General features: G+C 37.2%; 1 protein-coding gene across 15 annotated transcripts in view; it reads right to left on the bottom strand.

Moving 5' to 3' along the window:
* Nucleotides 1-21727, bottom strand: part of R3HDM1 (R3H domain containing 1) — an 87658-nt gene that overhangs the window by 49056 nt on the left and 16875 nt on the right. For 12 of the 15 annotated variants that reach the window (XM_056349515.1, XM_056349520.1, XM_056349526.1 and 9 more), the window contains exons 2-3: nt 5462-5670; nt 4386-4596 (exon numbers count right to left, since the gene is read on the bottom strand). In XM_056349515.1, coding sequence (XP_056205490.1) covers nt 4386-4556 — 171 coding nt within the window. In that variant the 5' untranslated portion in view covers nt 4557-4596; nt 5462-5670. Of the gene's footprint in view, nt 1-4385; nt 4597-5461; nt 5671-8350; nt 8454-10282; nt 10815-16218; nt 16397-21727 lie in introns of those variants that run through there. The other 3 variants (XM_056349517.1, XM_056349518.1, XM_056349516.1) reach the window with 3 other exon arrangements.

The following is a 21727-nucleotide window of genomic DNA, read 5'->3' as shown; positions in this document are numbered from 1 at the left end:
GGCTATAGTCCCAAGCACCACAGATAGCTTTGTAAAACTGAAGGGAACAGCATGGTCTATAGTTACTTGCTGTCCTGTGTTAGTGAGTAGTGACAGCAATTTTCCATGACACAGTAGAGGATGACTGATGGAAAAATAGTTTCCCCATTGGACACAGAGGCATTTTCAGCAGTTGAAAAGTAACTGAACAGAATCTGCCCGATTATTTATCTATTAAAAAGTATTAAGTCACATATTTTGGAGACAAAGACAGGTAAATCCTGACGAGACCAAAACAGCTGGGGAGGAGGCAAAGAAAGGCTTCAGAGAACTCAAGCTGTGGCACAGAGAGAAAACGTAGGTTTGTACTAGTATGGAGGGATGAAACTTGTAGAGAGATATCTAGTTGTTAAGGAAAAAAATTAATCTAATTCCTCCAAAGGACAGGGATTTCTGCTTAATTAGGATAAATCCACATGTATACTCATAAACCCAGAATTACACTCAATTCATACAACATCTGCCTTGCCCATATCACATGGTGGATGCGTACAACTCCTGTATTCATGCACCAGCCTCCACCCTTCCATGAGGCTTTTTTTGTTGGTGGTACTTCGGGTTTACACTCCACAGCTTGCAAGTGCTTTTCCTGATATGTAGTGATAACGCAGCTTGCTTTCTCCCAGTCTTTTACTGCCTTGGCAGTCATCAGTCCCTCAAGGATCTTATATCTACTTATTGATCATTATCTTTCAGTGCAGAGAAGACAGTATTTAAGACGAACATTCCTCTTGCCTCCTCAGCCACCACAACGAATAGGTTGTACAATAAAGAACAAACCACCTCTTCTGCATCATATATAAGCCAATGTGAATTGTTAAAGAGATTTTAAATATTTCCTGTTTTATAAGTCTTCCTAATAGTGAATAGCAGGCACTATCTTGTAAGTTAAATCCAGGCTGTTTGTTTATTTTTTTGCCAATATTTCCTGACATGTTAACTTTGTAACAGCAGTCCTTAGAGCGGATGAAATATTTCCTGTCCCACCACCCAGTGACAAAGGAACAAAATTCAGACCTTATACACTAGCTAATTCAGAATTAATATGTTGTCACCTGACCTGGATAAGATTAACAGGTGGGAGACAACAGTGACCAGTGAAACAAAACCTTTTTGATCACAAAAACTTCCATAGTGCTGACATGCAAAAGACTTCTGTAAAAGCATTATCCATATGAGTGCCTCTTATTTCCAAGTCCATTTAAGTGTTATTTGATGGTGGTCACATCAAAATAGGACAATTCAAAAAATCTTCCCTAGTAATCTACATATCAATTATACTACTCTCACACTGCTTAAAGGAATTGGGAGTGCTAGTCATGTACTCTAGTAAGACATTTTTCTCATTCACATTGTACCTCCAACAGTGTACACAACAGCAAATAGGTTACACATTTCAACATAATATGGAATTGAGCCACAGTCACATTTCAAAATATAATCACCAGTTTCTGGAACTGTGAAGATCCAGAAACATACCTGAATTCAAACCATGACAGGTTTAGTCAGAGGAAAGATCATAGCCTGTTTCTTACTTGGCTGTGAAGAAGTTAGAAATCAAGTGATAACTGTACTTAGGAATATTATTGTACTTTGCCAATAGCTATGAAACCTATTAAGCAATTAACTACTAATTAGGAAAGCCAAAGCCAAACCCATTGCAACCACTGCCCAACCCATCCTCTGATACATTCAATTAGCAAATAATAGAACACAGCAAATTCCAATAAGCTTCTGATAATCTTCTCTAACATTTCTCAGCAAATCCTTTGCTCTTTTTCCTACCACTACAGTAACATTTACCTGCACCTAATGGAAAGTAGGATATCCAGTGAAATTTTACTACTCAAACTATTTCATCATCCGGTAGTTAAAAACTTGCTGACTACTCTACAGTTCCCAGAAGTTTTGTTTATTATGGACAAGCCTTTTTTTTTTTTTTTTTTTTAACTTCTATTTTAGCACAAAACATTCTTTCAATGGAAAAGCCTCAAATATATGACATACATTTGCACTAGCAGCTACCACAGAGTACAAGTGACCTGAACTTTACTGACTTCAATTGTTGCAAAGGGCTTACATTAGCAAAGTGCCCCTTTGTAACTGGCTGTCTCCTACCACTGGAAACCAACATACTCAGCCCACAGACTCAGTTTTCAATTAAACTACTCATGTAACAGCAATGTTCTGATTCTGATGGAGACTCCTAGACCAAACACTCATATATCAACGCTAAATGAAGACAACAGTTGTAAAGCTGCCTCCACCAGCCTTCATTACACCATTGTTCCGCTCCTCTTGCACGTGCTAGGTAATTATTTCAGCCACCAGCTATTACTCCTGTACAAGAACCAACCAAGTAACCAACCCCACTGCCAAACCCCACAGCCATTGACAGGACCAACAGATTAATTTCTCTAGACTAAGTCTGACCATACAGCAACATTTGTTGCAGGAAGGCAGATTTGCCACTTGAGTCTCGTAGAAGTTTCCACACTAAAACTTGTCAAATGAGAAAATGTGCATGAGATTTTTCCAAGTTACTGAACTGTATGAAAATAAATCAACCTTAAATTAATGTTTAAGGTTCACCACTAGGATATTCCATTGATTAAAGAAAATACCAGCTCAGCTGTAAGATATAGTAGCTTTTTGGTAGCAGTTACTTCTCATATTTTACAGACTTATTTCATTTTGATCTATTTTTTCCCATAAAATTATCTATTTATACTGATGCCAGCCTTAATAAAGCCAGCAGATATTAAAGTGTAAAACTGTATTGTTATTACAGTAGTCTATAAGATTTATTTGGAAGCAGTTTAAAAAAACCAGATAGAGCTTACTTCACTCAGTGGAATATTGAATTGCTAAGTCTTGAACAAATCTACTCCCAAAAGAAACTTTTACTCAATTCTCAATGACAAGAATCTAATAAGCTACTATCCTGTTTTTGCAGCCCACAAGAGAATATTGCTATACTCCATATCCCCATCAGGATTTTTATCAGAGAATTGTTTATTGTTAACCCACAGACACAGAATTCCTATAGAAAACTAGTTCTTGTCAAACACAAGCTTCTGTGTTTTCTCTTTGAAGTTTGCCCCATTTTCTAGGTTGTGCCAGAAAATCTCAGTTGCTTTCCTTAACTCCTCACCTCATCTAAAGACGCTTACAGTCTTCAATGACCAAGCGGGCATCCTCAGTCAGGAGTTAACTAGTTTGTCCCACATGAGAGACCCATCTTTCAGTACTTTTGAGCGTAAACACTAACTGCACAACTAAACCTCAGAGGTATTAAATCTGCTGCCATAAATTCTTAACCCATCCTTACTGCTGTGTTCTCCTTTAACACAAGATATTTTCATACTATCTGCCCTGCCTCCTCCTCACTTGAAGTTTGATGCTGCAATTGCTTTATAGGTACAGCTCCCACCTTGCAAAGGCCATTTATCTATATGCATCAGCTCTTCAGTGTATGCATGAGGACTGCCTAAGCTTTCCTCTTAATAAATCACGTACCAAATTTATCAAGCAGTGAAGAACAGAGAAAAGGGAAAGTATGGGGAGTACTAGCTAGCAGCCAAGATGGAATTGTAGCTCACCAGCTCACTCTGCCACTGATGTAGGGAGAAAAAAGCTGGACCTTCTGCTGGTGGCTAGGGCAGGATCTAGACCTACCAACTTCAGGAGCTGTGCTGACTTGATTCCTCTGACACCTGGAGATTTGGATTACCTACATCTGATTACTTTAGCCTTACACTGTACAGCTCTGCTGTAAGAGTTACATATGAGCACCTGTAAGCTGCACATAGTTCAAGAGCCCTAGACTGCTCACCCCTACTCTGGGCATACTGAGCTGTGCTGTAGTGCTTTGCTCATATAAGAAACACTCCAGCATTTTAGTGTTTGATCAAACCACGCTATTACTACATAGCCTGTTCTTAATATAGCCCAGCCTCTGAAAATCTATTGGGATTCAACAACAGCAAAAGACAGCTTCAGTGCCAAGTTTTTCCCTCGTTCTGCCACAATGAAAAGATTCAACTTCACATGTGCACTCAGGAAAACACAAATATCGACAAATTGTCCAGTTGCCATGAAAACCACTCATCTACTTAAAAAAATTAAAAATTACTGACTCTCATATTTACATGAACATAAACAGAGAAGTGGGGCAAAGGAGGACAGAGGAAGCAATAATCATCTTACTTGCTTCCCTAACACCTGTCAAGTTTTCCTGGCCTGTATCAAACACACACATAAAAGGATCATGAGAAAGGGAGAAGAACAAGACACAGACTTATTTAACGTGATATACTAGTGAAAAAAAGTGAAAAGTGTCTTACCGGCATATTGTTTTTGCTATCAGGACAATTCTCATCCTTTTCCGCTTGAATCTGCTCCTGACTTCCTGATTTTATAAGGTTTTCAACTGGGTCTGTATCTTTAAATTCAACTTCTGAACCCTTCATTGCATCAGTTTCATCTTTTACAGTAAGAATATCAGACATCCTCATTAGAAAAGGTTATTTTAAAATTCTACAAGAAATATGGAACCTTTAGGACAAAGAAAGAGTGGATCACTGAGTAATTTTAAATTAATTAAAAAAACCTGCATACCTAAACAGCTACCCAAAATAAACATGATTTTGCTGCAAAAAGGATTCCCCCTCCAGTTACGGTTTTTCTTCCTGTCTTGTATCTGACAGAGTGATTATGGTTTTTTTTAACTACTTTTATCAAGAGGCTTATAATAACAGACATGTATACAAATAAGAACTATGAGCTACGCTATAGGATAACGCTTGCAGATTTCCCCTTCTGTATTTTAAAATCAACATGTGAGCATTCAGGTACCCTGAATCAAACTAGCTTCCAACAGCAACAAGAGAAATTTTTCTCGTTTGAAAGGAAAAGAGAATTACATTTAGATTTATTTTATAAAGGTTGAAAGTAAATATATGAATCATAATGTACCGAGTGTGCAAACATTCATAAATTTCATTAAAACTTTTAAGTTTCCTAGTTGCCAGGTAACAACTGGACAAGTTCTGAATGTAGGAATTTATCTTGCCTACTAAATGTAGCAGAATTAGCCTTAATAAAATTAAGCATTCTCTCAAAAGCAAAAAGAAAGAGATAGCTTTGATAATTAGGATAATAACAACCATTATCAGTAATTATTTTAAATACTGTATAAAGATAACTCTAATGATTGAAGCTATAGCAGAACCAGCCCAATTTTCCCTAAGAGGTAAGTAATACAACTTCTTGTCATTACTCAGCTACAGTGAAAGACATAAAAACAATTTTCCATTTCTTAAACGAGACAAAGAATAAGATCCGAATGCTTAAAAGTCCTTCACAGGAAACATAACCATCAAGTAACATTATGGAAAAGTCTAAGTATCTGATTTAGTACCTGATATGTCCTACAGTTTCCGGATTGTGGTCTCCCACAAAAATAAAATAAAATAATCCGAAGTTCCTTTTCACAGTTGTCAACCAAGATGTCAGTTGTAATGAACCATCTGGAATCTGGCAGGAGGAGTCCCATGTCCTTATCCCCAGTGTAGAGTCCTGGACAGAACTATGTTGTCTCGAATCAGCAAGAACATCCCTTTCAAATGCCTAAAAATTAACAAAGGAAATACGTGATGCTTTTATTTGGGGTGGGAGGGGAGAGGGAACATGATGACACTCAAAAACATTTCAGTAGGGAAAAAAAAAAGCACCTAAGGAATCAGCATTTGTCACATCTATTGACTCTACTTGCTTTAATTAGCAGTAGCAATATTCTTCATTAGACTTCCAAGATATTTCTGTATTACAGAGTTAACAAGTAGTCATAATAAACATTTTTGTTAGCATTCCTAGTGAAATTCTCTTCCTATAAACAAGCGGGTTATCTTCCAGAAGAGCCTGAGAAGACAGTTTGAAATACGCAGCCCAGCAGGTGTGGAGGAGTAATAGCCCATAGAAGCTCACAAATTTCTGTTAGCACAACAGCATTTTTCTCTTTGAAATAGTTAGTAACCTACAAGCACAATACGTAATCTGTATTTTAGGCGCCTTGAACTACAGAAGATAATTTTATTTTATTCAACAAAGGAACTGGCCTCGAATGAGGATTTACAAATTTCTACAAAACTGACAATGTTCCATCTTACCTCTTTTTCAGATTTGCTTAGCTGAAAAGTAAGTAATATCACCACTCACAAGGAAGCATGCATCTTAAGTGACAGGCAACAACAGACACCTAATAGCAAACAAAATGTAACTTGTGCTGAACTACTCCCTCAGTATGACTGAGAAGTCTGCAATGACATGAAACAACAGCACAACAGCCCACAGAGTTCCAGGTTTCCTTGCAGATGAGACTAAAGCTAAAGCCCGGCTACAATTAGTTTTCTTGACCTGAAGAAACACACGGTTTGATAAGAGATGAGATCTTATAGACACTTTGACTTAATAAATCTTGCTGCAAAAAAGAACAGAAAAGATAGATAAAAGACGGGCTGTGATTCAGGCTTGTAAAAGACCCTATTCAATGAATCTAACAGAGGGGAAAGGATTACAGATGAAGGAACAAATTGGAAATATAAAGGCACAGAAATTCAACAAAGGATATGCAGTAGCTTGGTTGTTGAGTTAGTTTTTCCAGACAATTCAGATGGTGATTCAAGATTTATGAAGAAGCTCGGATTAATAACCTTTACTGTAAGCAAGACCTGAGTAGAGATGCTGTTTGATTTTATTGACTGACGTAAGATTTGTATTGTACTTAGATATAAGTTAAAAAAAGATTACAGGGTCAAGACAGAAAAAAAACATTTATGTCCAGTTGCAAATATAATATTGGAAATTAAGTGTAATTTAACTGCTACTCCCTACACAAGTCACAGATGTAGTAGCTGTAATTAATATCTTGAAGTTTCCTCCTTAATTCTATCAAATTCACTAGGAGCTCCTGTCCCTTTGCAACACCATTTTAAAGAGATGGGTATCATCATACTCAGTTTGCAAAACTCATGCTGCAAACATATTTGTTTGCCTATGCCAATCTGGAAAACTGATGCACAAGAAAAAACGCCTTATATTTTCTACAACCACCTAACTGCAAACCAGCTTCTAACTTGTTTTGAACACATCTCTCACCTGCAGATAAACACAAAGCCTAAGAATTTTGTTATGTAACCTACAGTAAAAGGGACAGAATCAAAGAAAAGCCATGTGGTTTCAATTCACACAAAATATTTTGTTTGTTTCATATAACATAGCTATTTTGAGTCAACCAGAATCACTATACACATGCCCATAAGTAAATAACAAACCCTGTGCTTCAGATTAACAGCAAAACACATATAACAAAGATGACTCTTTGCTAACCTGAAATTGTTTTTAAGTGATAACAGCCATAGATTAATGTAAGTTAGTAATGTAACCTCATGTTTGTGACCCCCAATAGTGAGTTATTAGTACTTGGATAACGTTCCATTCCTGACATTTCCTCCAATTCAGACAATTGTCTTAGCTGAGAGAATTTGGTTTTAGCTTCTGAACTTGCACAGACTGGATTGAAAAAGACTTAGGGAAATTTCTATGCTGCAGACTGAGTGGGTGGACAGATCACAGTCGATCCTTAGAAATCCCACCTTCCACCTCCCCTTATACTTGGATGTTAATTACTTCTGTCCCGTGTAGGACGGGAAAAAGGAGAAGCAAGCAAGGCAGCAGACCTCAGGAGTCACTCTACTGTTTGAAAAGAAAACAGGTTCTAGTAAGCAAACTGATTAAGTTGGTTTACACCAAATCCCAACATTGGCCACAGACTGGAAGGCCATACAGACCAATACAGGTTAGCAGATTTTAATGAGGGACATGATACCTCTGCCCTAAAATTATCCAAACAATTGAAAGGACTGAATATTAGGGGTAGAACATGACCTCGTTTTGCACTTGTTGCACTTAAAAACTCAAAGTAGCAGCAACAGGTCTCACAAAAAACGACTTCCAATCTTATAGGTGACAACAATAGGTACCTACTTTGACACACAGGAAGTACAAGGACTTGTACGTAGGAGTGGAAGATAATGTCATATTTGTCTTTAACCTTCAGGATTGCTGTCTCCACCTAAATATTCATTGTTGAAATGTATGCTCCTCCCCTTCTTCATATCGGTAACACCTCATCACCACCATTCATCCTAAATGCTATTAGTTCTCTTTCTGAAAAGAGGTAACCACTTTGTCTAGGCAACTATTCTAAATGAACTATTCCCCCCTTCTCAGATGGAGAAATTGTTATTACCAGCTGTGAGATGAAAGTCCAGTATTATGCAGGCATATGCCCTTCAATCAGAAGATCACAAAAACTGTCAACGTTATGCTCTTAATGCCTTCTTTTGCATAACCTAGAGGACAAAATAAAAAAAAAGACATCAAGCAAAGCCATTCCTGAGTTTTATGATGGAAACCTCCTGAAGAATGATGCATGGAATACCACTGGTCCTTTGTTTCAGGTTCCAACTTGAAAATAATCATATGCAAACCCACTAAATTGACTTGTAATGAGCGAGGGTATTTCTGGGAACAGGATCTACTCAACTTAATCCAATTTCACTAATAGGCATCAAGACTTCCATCTCCCTTCTTGTTGGCAGTGTAGATGGAGATAGGAAGCTTTTCTCTGCCCAGGACAAAAGAAATCCATTCTTTTTCTTTTAAAAATAAGGTAAAAGACAGAAGATAATATGTTTGTTCTTTGTTAAAGTTATTATTGATATCATTGTTGTCAGAAGACCACTGTAACAGCTGTCAAAATAACTGGTATCAATCAAATTCAGTGCAGGATACTGGATTAGAAGTGTGGGGGTGGAATAATCTACGTTCAGCATGCAAAGTGGACACATCATCAGTCGAGAGGTAAAATGAAAGTTTATTTCTTAAGCTTCTGTTCAGCGTATATTTCAACAGAATTCTTGCACAGGTCTAAGGAGTATCCCTTGTTGTGGGCAATACCCACCTACTTCATTTTTACTATGAGTAGCTTAACCCCTCACCTGACAGTCAAAATCAGTCAGGGCTGAATTCCCAGTTGTTGCAAGTCATTCAGAGATCTCCAGACGAAGTGTCTCGTCTTAGCTCTCAACATTTGCTCTAGTTACATGTAAAGCCATACTTCTCTTCAGAAGTTGCTTTAACTTCATTATCCAAAAGACCCCTTTATGCATGTACACATGCCCAGAGGAATCACGGAAGTTATTTTCTGTACTATTTATGCTGTACTCCCTTAAACTGAGAGGAATCAATGTTTGGTTTACTTATTCCTATTCTCTTCAAAGCAGGATTATAAGGATAATCTTCCCTACAGCAGAAGCATCAGGAACAGGAAAAAAATTCATAAAAGATGCTCTGTACTAAATAACAATTACCTTCAGCACAAAAAGACTAGACTAATATTACTCTCACCAGAAGCTATACTGTCTACTTAAGGGGAAACTACAAATTCACCTGTTTCTCCTTCGGGAGACCTGAGCTTTGTATAGAATCCATGCTATTTCAAAAACTGTTATAGAAGTAGCTGCATGAGCAAAACCCACCTCAACATACACTGGCCTCCTACTGTAACTTACACGGGTTCATGCAGCAACTCCCTCCACAGCTCAAGTGGAAGAGCTGATGGATGACTACAGCTAAGTCTCTGGGAACAGCCTTACTTTACCCCTAGCGTATTGGTGATACAAGCCTTCCTTGGATGTGTTGGTGGGTTTGGTTTTTTTGGTTTTTTTTTGAGAAAGGTCAGGACCTTCCCTAGAAAAACAGATCTTTGAAGACTCTTAAATAAGACTTGCCACAACAAGAGCTTTTCCAGCTATTTTTCATCTCAATTATTTTAGGTAACATTTAAACACAATATAAACATATTTATATTAGCATCATAACCTCAGGGTTCCTGTGATTAGAACAAACACCAACCCTCCCAACCAACCAAAAACACTCACAAAAAGTTACATATGTTTCTTCGTTAGGATGAAAAGGAAAAATGTTTATGCCTTAAACAGAAAGGTATCAATCAAAATTTTCTCATTCTTACATTAAGAAGTATGGGTATAACCAGAAGAGAATTGGTTCATCCAGCTACTGCTTAGTTCTTGAGGACCGCTATTTACACACAGTTCTCAGAAACAATTTTGGCAAGTTAGACCAATGCTTCAGGCAGCTAAATCAACAGAGAACTCACTGCTGTCAAAAAGGGGAGGTCTTGCTTCTTTCTTCTTCTTCCTGTAGCCTCTGCCCTGCATGCTTTTGAAGTGTCATGCCACCTCCACTTTCACATCAGCTCTGATGTAAACAGTTTGCTGAACTGCTCCACGGTGTGATTCAACAAGAAGTGACTGAGAACCTTAAAGCTCTTTTGCTAGGGGTAGTTTTTGCTGGGTTGTGCAAAGGAAGTTTGTTTGAGCACCAGCCAGCATGAAGAAAGCAACAAGAGAGAAACAGCTGCACCTCTCTCTCTTTGCAGCCGTGTCTTTTATATCAGCTCTGCCCCAGTAGTCAATTAAGGTCACTCTTCAACAGCACCAGCCTAACTAAAATAAAGCTATGTGAAGTTGCAGATTAATAATTATTCCCCACCCCCAAAAGAATCTTGTAACTGAGAGCCTGTAGATGAATCAATCCTGAGACAAAAAGATGGACAACCTGATAGGCACCTACATCTGGAAAAGATGAGTCCCTTCTTGGAAACCTTCCTTAGGGGACAGGTGGGAAAGGACTGAAGGAAACCACCTCAGGCAATAAAGACAACAAAAGGGAAAAGCAAAAAACAAAACAAAAACCCCCACACAACCTTACAAATCCTGATTTGGAGAGCAAGGGAAGATTGGACAGGAGGCAACAATTCTGCCCATGAACGGACCAATTTTAAAATCTACCACACAACTTCTACAAAAATGTAGCAGCTGATCTTAAGATTACTATTAATTTAACAGAAAATTCAAAGCAGCTATGTACAATTATGAGACACAGAAACTGGAATTATGCAGAGGCAACTGTTGCATATGCTTTCTGCATGTTATCTTATGTCTAAAGTTTGACACCCATTCAACAACTAATCAGCAACGAATCCTGGCCTCCCTACTGAACTATGACATTATGCAGGTTTGATCTTTATAAGAATATAGCATTTAAATGATTTTTTTTCCATTTTTAAAGCATGAATAAAAGAAAATCCTTATTCTTACTTACATAGAACAGAAAATGCTGTTCAAACTAATCAGTGTTGCACTGACTTAAATACACTTAAATCAAAGATCTATGCTTTTCCCAATGACACTATCTACACAAGTTTTAAAAGGTACAAAAGTTAACAACTGAATGCTATTTACTGCACTGGCATTAGAAGATAATTTTTGTTTGATTCAATTTACCAAGCTATTTACTAATCAGATCTTCAAAGAAACAGCATGGTGATAAATCAGAATACAAAAGCATAACGTGCAGTTACTCTGCCTCTTCCCAAATTAAGGACTGAATGTGTCCCACTGTCTATGCAAGGTATGTCCTACTGCCTACTGAGCACAGACATCATTAAAAAATTAAGTGGACAGAAATCGCACCAAATTTACCAGAAGACATTTGCAGACTTTCTTAAGAAAACTGCCTCCAAAGATAATTCAGAAGGAAAACCTGATAAAAGGCTCTCATAGGTATGCTCTAGCTCATCTTGCTGCACTGGTTATAGAAAGCAATCTGATCTCTCATTTATCTGTCCTGTCCCTCTAACAGAGGTACTACTCAACAGCAGAAGTTGGCAGAAGAGAACGTGTTTACACCTCAATCACTCCAGCTTGGCCTGGTGTCTAAGCTCACACAGACCTTCCCTGACTGTACACACCAAGACATGGGGCTTCACGTTTGTGTGACCAAGACACCATCATACCAACCTTATCACCCACTGACTTCGGTGCAAAGTCAACAGCCTTGAAAGAGGAAGGAGAGACAGAAAGAGACATCACCTTAAAGCATGGCAGCAGGAATCACAAGAACATACCTGTGAAACATCTACCTCAAACCTACACATGCTTTGGATAGCTACACAGGTTACCGGTATTGTATTATTTGCACAACAATAATGCTGCATATCAGAAACAAAAATTGAAACTTGCCATCAGTCTTCTATTTCATTACACTTAAAATACCTCCTGTTCTTTACTGAAAGGTTTTGCATACTACAATCTTTTAAACAATTTTAAAAAACAGTATAGTGCCCCTCTGTCACACTCAGGCTATAAGCTAGGACACTACCATTGTTCATAACAGATTTGAAAGGTTTTAAAGAGGGCACCTTTCACTGTAATAGGCATGTGAGAAGCAAAGATGTAGTATTATTAACTGCCCCTCCTCTATTTTTAATATTTTAAAATTTTGAGCATTATTCTAAGGTTTTTTATCCCTGCCTCACCTTCTCCTGTAAGTCCACTACTGAATGCAATAGAAAAGGTTAGCTGATAGCGACAAAGAATAATGAGATAACTCCTCAGGAATACAGTTGCATACATGAGAATGAGCAATTTGACAACCAGCAAGGCTAGAACAATCTGTTCTACATATTGACAGAGACTACAGCATTAAAGTTCTTACGGAGATAAGCAGAAGTTTGTTGTTGGCATTTGTTATCCATAAAGTTAAAAATTCTGTCCTGGAAAACTTTAAATGTACATTGATCTGCCAGTGTTTTTTCAGCCTTGTACAGCGCTTTTTCAGAGTAATCTGGAGCACTGACTCCTCAGGAGGATCAGCCATTCCATTCTGCACAGAGCACTGTCATTCTCATAGTTACCTTCTTGGACTTCACTTTGGACTTGTAGGATGCAAACAATCAGATCAAAGTACATCAAAGGAAGTAAACAACTCTGTCTGGTTTCCTCATGGCAAATGAAAATAGTCCTCAGGATGTAGCCCCTGCTACAATGGAACATGGCAAAGGGGTTCTGCTAAGGTAAAACCCACTACCATCCTTGTTTTGACTAAGGGAACTGCACAACATGAAAAACAAAAGTCCTTCTGACAGATCAGGAATGTTCAATCCGTGTTTTAACAGATGCAGGGTTTCTGATGAAATTACAGTTCTAGCTTTGAACAATCAGTGTTGGATGAAAACTGACTTGGCGAGCATATGCATATTGTTATAAAACAACTCTGTGCCTAGTCCACTCTCACCAGGGTAACTCAAATAGCCTTAAATGGTTTATGCACTGTTTAAAGTTGTAGCTCCATTATGATCTGTTCTCCACTTTTTTTTTTTTAGCTGAAGAGGGAGAGAGAGCAAAAGAAAATAATTTTTGAAGCAGACTTCACGACAGTTAACTAAAACCTACTTCTTAGATCGTTGTCTCACTAGCAAGAATTCACACAGGCTAATATACACTGGCAGAGCTATTGTTGCCTGAACACTATTACAGCATTAATCTTTCAAAATGCCATACCTCGGAAACAGCAAAGCATTGGGATACTGGAAAATATGTATGTTGAACGGCTAAGCCCCTCCTGCCTCCCAAAACATGCCTGTCTAAAGGCATGAAGAAATAACTGTTTAGAAATGCTTATGAAATTCAACATGACGTATCTTTAGTTTTTGCTAGCATAGCTTTGGCTTGGGAGGTGAAAAATGAATGCCCTTCTCACATGAAATTGTTGTACCAGCAAAAGCTCTGTAGAAACAACTATGCTGATGGAAGATTTTTTTGGCTTAGCTTACATCATTCAGAGAAACCTGACAGCAGAAAAACTCCTGTCTCTTAAGCCATTTCCACTCTGGGAAATCTACAGCAGATGTACATAGGGTTCTGCATCCATGTACCCACACCAGCACCCTCCCTCAGTTTCAAGCAATCCCCAACACTTCCCTTTCTATCCTTATTTGGCTTATATTGCATCTTCACCTATTATCCTTTATCAGTTCCTTTTGTCACCTTGCATAATTCTTTTTCATTAAAATTTTCACTCATTTTCAAGTATATATTTAGAAAGCCTCTAACAATTCCTTGAAACACACTCTGCATCACCATATAATACTGTTGTGTATCTATTTAATACCTTTAGATCATAAAGCCATTCAGATCAAGGACCCAAAACTGAATTATCTACCTGTTTTACATTGCCAAATAGCAACACATCAGTTGTCTTACTAAAAGAACTCTTAAACTGAACTAGAATAATCTGTTATCAGATCATTCCCTGAAGGTATTTCTAGCGTTAAAGCCTTAAAATGGAACTGAAAGTCACAACATGCTTTTCCTGCATCTGTTGGAAATAAAATGCTTAGTTTGTGAAAAAATAACTGGTTTTCCCTTTATGCTGTTATCAATGCTTACTAAACGTCATACAGGTTTCATAGCACAATAAAGTGTAATTATAGCCTGAGCTGTTTAAGGTTGCTTCAAAAAGCAAACAAACAACGAACCAATAAAAAAAAAATTAAAACTCGTTTTATATTACCAAACTGTAAGCTAACCAAAGGTATCTTCAAGAATCTTTTCAGCTCAGCATTAATACTATTAGAAACAAAATGGAAGAGTATGTATTTTCAGTTCAGATGCAGTAAAAAAGTCATCTTGCTACTCAAAACACTTAACAGAAAACATGTAACGAATAAAGTACGTGTAGAAAAACATGTAACATCAAATAAAGTATATCATGTAAACATCCTCAGATGACACAGTAGAAAGCTAAAACCTCAAAATAGTCAGACTGATTTTTTCCCTCCCCAGAAACTGAAGCATTGTCTGTGACTATTTTCAGTGGATATCCTTCAAATAGCAGCTTTCTTAAAAAATACATATCTTCATCTTACTTAGAAAACAGCCATCTGAAAGTGTACACAGTAGCTAACAAATTTTTTTAATAAAGAATTCAGGTTTTCTTCTTAAACTATACAAGTTCACATTTTTCCTTCAGTATTTCCATCAATAACAACAGGGGAAAAAAGGGTCTCTGAAATGGACAAACAAATTTCAACAGTGGATGATAGGAAAAGACTCCTAGAGTTATCAGGCCAGATTAAAGATTCTGTTTAGGGCCCTAAATACTCAAAATTATGAAACAGGCTTGGTTTTCAAAAAAACTTATGAAGCAAAAGCTTCTAATATAACAGTCACTTGCTTTTCCCCTTATAATGAGAATCACTAACTTGGTGAATTACCATACCATTATGGTCTCCCTCTGTATAAAGTAAAATGAAGATTAAAAAACACCAAAGCAAACAAGAGAAGCATGACACTTTCCATGGGGCACTATCAATACTCTCACCTATGTATTGTTTGCATAGCTTCACAAATTACTACATCACATTGACAAGACACATACATCATTCGGTAGCTTAAAAATCTGTTTATTATAAATATAATGCAACACCAAATCAAAATTTTAAAGCTGTCGACCTAACAAACGTCATTCCTTTAGCAGTGTATTTTTGCTCAGTTTATAACAAAGCCATAGCAGTTCTGATGTCTGCCTTGATAGTGCAGAAACTTAAAAAAAAAGTAAATGATCATTGATCTTCATGGAATCAAGTGTTAAGATTTTTAATAGCCACCCAAAATTACTTGTTATCTCAACAAAAGGAGATTTGGTCCACAATACAAAAGTCTCATCAACATCCTGCATAGGAAAAAAACATTTTTATATTGTCTACTTTAGACACTCTTGCTATTCTGATTTGAAATCTATTTTTCAGTTCAAAACTTATCTTTTAAATATAAAAGATAAAAAAAATCATCTTATAGTTCCTCATTAGAATGGAGACAACACTAACACTCTAAAAAAGCCACAGACAGACATCTCCCCCATTCTTGCCACCTAGAGAAATTTTCTTGTTTTAGCAGATATATTTATAATGGTTTTTCAATCCTAGCAAAGTAGAATATCCAGTAAATAAAGATTAGCAAGAATGCCATTATTAAATGAGATTATAAAAGAAAAAGTCTTTTTAAAGCTAACGTTTAAAGAAAGAAAAGATTTAGGGATGCTTATGATCTCTTAATGGATTAGGCCTAAAACGGCTTTTGTGGGATAAAAAAAAAAGGAAAACCAAATGCAAACTGCGATTTGTCTACAGACATTTTATTCTTCTCCTTGCAGACAGTGTTTAAATACCCTATTTCAGAACTCACATACCTGCTTTATAATGGCATTTTGCTTCATTATGCAGTTACTGAAGACGTGCTTTCCATAATCTCTTCTACAAGGCTCTGCGTGCGCATTTTGAGAGCGTACTGCACAGACATGCTTAGCTGATCCCTCAGCATCCGCAGGTCCCCGCTGAAGCTGTCTGTTGAGGCACTTGCTGAAGCCTCTGAGACAATAGAAAAATCAACAGCTGGGCGCCGTGCTGGCAGTGACACCCAGCCAGTCACCACGCACCACCACCAAAAAAAAAAAATATGCGCAGAGCCTATATTGAGCTCCTCATTAGCAATTCACAAGCCAAAGCCTTCTGAAGCTGTGAATGTGCTATAAAATGGCTGTACAGATTTTAATCACTTTTGCCATTAACAGTCAGACTCGTCTCAAAATGAAAGTTTATACCATGCTACAAGAAATTTTGATGTGACACAGAAGTAGGACAAAAACATTCGTACTGTAAAGATATTAATTGCCTTTCTAAACATTATTTCTTCAGTTTGGTATTGTGAACACAACTTAAAAAACGTCGGTAAGTTACTTGACAGTGCCAGCAGACAAATGCAGCTGTCATTAGCAGTACAAATGCCATGATATTTTTCTGGAACAGCATATAACTGCTATCAGAACCCAAATAAGGAAAAAAAAGATATATTCTGAACAGAGGGGTAGAAAAAAAGCCAGTTATGACATACTAATTACGAGACTTCCAAAATCAGTATCCAGGCCAGGGGTCTATAATTTTCTTGCTTGTGAGAAACTGCTATCGCTATCCCATCTGCGGCCTTACCACAGTGCTCAGTGGTACTACTGCAGAATGATAATCCCCTTCTGTACTTCTCTAGCAACGACTCTGAAGAATCCTGCATACCAAATAAAGCTGAAAGGCAAATGGAGCGGTATTTGTAATCTGCAGGCTCCAGAGGGGGAAGAGGCAATCTTGGGAGGCTATAAATCCAGACCAACCGGAGATCAGGACCCTATATTTTAAAGTGGCAAGGTTTAAAAATAAATATATATATACACATGTATAAATAAATAAATATATATACACACACATTTCTATAATCTAGCAAGCATAGGAAATAATAAATAACAAAAAATAACCATAGGAAGATTTAAACCTGTCACAGACTGCAGCAGTCTCAGTACCAAAATATTTTTTCTATAAATATAAACAAAAAATATAGAAAATCTTCTGGTATTGAGACTGCTACAGTTTATGACAGATCTAAATCTTTCTATGCTTATTATTCACCTCTTCTGCTACCTCTGTGCTCCATCTTCAAAGCCTGCACTCTTACTGGCTGCAAATGGCAGTGGTGCACACTCCATGCATCTCAGCTGTAATACCTGACCAGCAAGACCATAAAAATAAAAAAAAAAAAGCCTTTCTCCTTTAGGCAAAAATGGCAGCTCTTGGAATACCCGTTTTTCTCCTGTGCATGGCAGTTGAACTTAACTGCTGGCTATCTCTCTTCTCTACTCAACAGTTACCTCCTATATTAGTGCAGACGCCAGCTACTCCTCTCCTTCTATCCCAGGCTATGGCTTCAGGTAAGCAGACAACAGCTCTTCTTATCTAGATAACATTGCACCATCTCACACATGTTGCCCCATCAACACACCCAATTAGTTCCCAACAGTCAAGTCTGTAACAACTTTACGAAAATAAATACAAAAGGCATAGTTCTGGGAGGCCCTTGACATTTTCACAGAGGTTTTACCTCTCCTCTTTTATCTAGTCTGCAATGGCAGCATTATTCGTCATGGTAAAAACTTCTTTGGCAGGATGTTAGAGAAGAAAATTCCTTTTTTTTTTTTTTATTAAAAAGAATCATATAATGAATTCTATATAGGTGAACACCTATGTGCACAAGCCATTCATTGCAGGGTCTGTACTTTGAACGCTGCCAAAGAGAACAGTCTTTAAATTTTGGATGCATCATACAGATTACATTAATGTCAAAATAGTCTTTTAAGTAGTCTCCTTACATGACACGAAGAAAACATGTCTATCTATGTGCATGTACATATATAACTACTATTATCGTCAGATTTGGTATTCACATACATCACAGCAGAGAACTTAGGAGTATTTTTTTTAATCAGTAGGATCAGCAACAAGGAGCAGCTAACCCCAAACACTAAATAAAGCAGTACCCAAGGGAAAGAGGGCAGTGCAGCGTCTATTGGTAGTTCATTGCCCAGTTCCTTAGAAAACTTTTGTTTTCCCAAAACTCAACCCCCCACGCGCATATTACAAAGAGTTCTGAGCATACCAAGTAGTTCTTTTTGGGCTTTATTAGCTTCTGCAACTCTTAACCCTGGAGACTCATCCTACAGTATAGGATAGACTAGACTGGGTTTACTTCTTATGAGTAAAGCAAAACCTTTATTTCCCCCCTACGCAAGTTTATTGGTCTGCTCTACCTCATGGAATAAAAATCGGAATAAGCAGTCATGTCCTGTCCCTCATCCTCCCATGACTATAAGCTTATTCTTCAGCAGAAGCTTAAAAAAAAGTGTCCAGCGAATTCTATGAAGCACTTCCACACAATCCAATCCCCACATTCTAGCCATCAAGATTCTATTACATAACATCATTCCTTTCCAGGAGTTCACTGTTTGTCATTATTTCCAGTAGAAGAGAATTGCTAATACCTTTCCCTCCTGGAAAAGGTTTAGACCACATATCTAATCTGAGAGCTGAAGAGAATGCTAGAAAAAGTGGAAAAAGGGGAAGTTGTAAACCAAGAATAAAGCAGGCTGGTATACACTAATACATCCTATATGCGCAAGTGCTACAGGCTCCTCTCATGATTTCAAATGTGTGTCAGAACTATGGAATAAATTTCATCTTACCACTTCTGAGCTTCCATTTCTGCAACAGGGCTCTATAAACTGCAATCTTGTTCAGAACAATTGATAATAAAAAAACAGACTCTTAAAAAAGTTAAACAACCCACAATTAAGATAATTTGCACTGCATACTCATGGCCAATTAAGTCTGTTAACTACCATCATTGCCAGATGCCCTTTGGAATAAAAGCATAGAAAGGTAAGACATACGATAAAGTAAAAAAAAATAATAATGTATTAGGAATCAACGTCATGAAATCATCTGCATCTTTAAAATTGCAGAATTTTAAACAAAAATGAAAATGGCAACTTAAAGACATCACAAAGCTATCAGTAAAATTTGACAATTAGTACAGTACTCAATGAAATTTTCTGCAGTAAGTTTTCATAAACTGTACTCTGCTAAGAGGGGCCTCTTTTGCATACTGTGTTATGAATATAAACTAATACAAAAGAGGAAAATAAAAACCACATTGTTCTATAATTTTAAAATGGCTAGGGGGAGGTATTAACACCTACACTAATTAAGTACAAACTACAAAGATTTAGGATCTTTTCTACTCCACAGTTGTAGCAAGAGTGGATTTGAATCCTAGAGTTTTGCACAATCTGTTGTGCTTCACCTTCCTTCAACATCAAGTTGTTACCTTCCCTCCAGTTGCTGCTGTTCCATGTAGACTGGTGCAGGAAGGTTTACTGGAGGATTTCATTAAAGGGGGAAATAGGAAAAGACTGCTGAAGTGAGGGGAAGGGAAAAAAAAAAGCAATCTAAGGTGGAAGATCCCAAAATGCATGTCTAGTTCTTATAATTACCAGTAAATGAATCTTTCAATCCCTTCACAAGGCTTTTTTACAACCACTATGCTGAAACCACAAGAAAACCAGCAACACCTACAACAACCGAAGTTTTCCTTAATGGATGAGAAATAATTTTTGGTTTAATATTAAAATAGTCTTCAGGGCTTCTGTGCTTAACATTAAAAAAGAAAAGAGGATTTTTACAGGGAACAATAGTTACCTGAAATATTCCTGCCTAGGAAATGTACTGTATAAATGCTTGTTTGATGTTCTGTCTACAGCTCTATGAATGGCTTTATACCATATGCCAAGCGCAGTTATGTGTAAATGAACAACGAAATAACATGTGTTAATGTATGTGAAATAGGAAAGTATTTTGAACTGAATATTGTAAACTAATGCCTTAACCTTTGTCTTATATGAGACAAGATACAGAATTAATATGCTTAAGAGAAGTAAAAACTTACACCCTAGAACCAGGAGCTGGAACACTTTGGGCTAGTTTACAACTGCGATAGCAACCCTGACTTGGTTGATCTTCAACTCAGAACATGCATAAATTGTATCTCTTGCCAAACACACACAACTACATTTGCTGAAATACTATCTAACAGAATAGGCATCATAATCTCAGAGACAGATACACAAATACAAAGTTTCAATACAATTTAAATTTCAAAGCTAACCCACCTATCAAGCATACAAGACACATTCAAGAGAGACATGAGAAACAGTTTAGAAAGCAATGGGATGCTAAAGGAGGAAGTACTCTCGAGGCTTGAGGAAAAAGGGAAGATACTGAACACAGCCACAGCCAGCTAGAAAATACTTTCCTGACAAAACCATACCCTCTATGATAGCTGTACTGAAAACCTCAATATGAATGTGTGACTGGGGAAATTAACAGTCTTTTTTTTTAAAAAAAACTCGTAACAAAATTATATCATTCAGTAAGTGGCCAACATGTACCATCAAGTGCCCCCAAACCAGCACCTGACTTACAGAATAGAGGAGACCGCACTGCCCTGAATGAAATTTTCATTCAAACTTGAACAGAAGTATTGACACAGAAATCCAAACTGATTAAAAAAGAAAAAATATCACATGCTCTGTTACATTGCATATGTATGGACAGTAGGTGTTACTGCCTCTACAACATTCAATCCCTTGAGGCACAAGGGCCCTGTAATTCCCCAAAAACAACTTCCATGAAGATTTACCAGTCTGTACACTTTTCAACACAGAAAAGTCAGGAAAAACTCCTGGAGGAGGAAGCACACAGCTAACAAACTGAGATGTTTTAACTAACAACAGCCTTTCCTTTCAGAAGAAAGAACAACAGAAGAGGAAGAAAATTCTTTGAAGATCATAAAGAACAAGCTAAAAAGCAAGCCGCTGGACCAACCAAAAGATATTTACGAAAATATCTGAAAAACAAAAAGCTTAAAAAAGGCTAGAATGAGATACTTAAGTGAACTACTTACCACAATTCCAAAAACGAAGCTTACCTATAAACCCAACAGAAATACAGCATCCTTTCTCAGCTAAATGGGAAAGGGAGGCACTTAACAGTGTAAATAATGTTTGGCCTACCTACATGAAAGTAGAATATGAAGCAGTCTTCCAATCACACCAAGTTTCATCCACTTGACTGTTTTGAGTTTCCATCATCTGAACTGCTTGTAAGTCTTAAACATTTGATGGAACATAAATATCTTTATCTCTACTCTTAGAAAAATCATGTAACTCCAGACTGGTCATGATGCCTATTCTGTACTTAGTTCGTATCATCTCCCTATATAAACCCCACATTTCCAAGAAAGCACAAACCAAGCACTGCTAT

Source organism: Falco biarmicus, chromosome 8, assembly GCF_023638135.1.
Source record: "Falco biarmicus isolate bFalBia1 chromosome 8, bFalBia1.pri, whole genome shotgun sequence".
NCBI lineage: Eukaryota > Metazoa > Chordata > Aves > Falconiformes > Falconidae > Falco > Falco biarmicus.
Note: the sequence above shows the minus strand (reverse complement) of the source record. Positions and strands in the feature narration are given on the sequence as shown.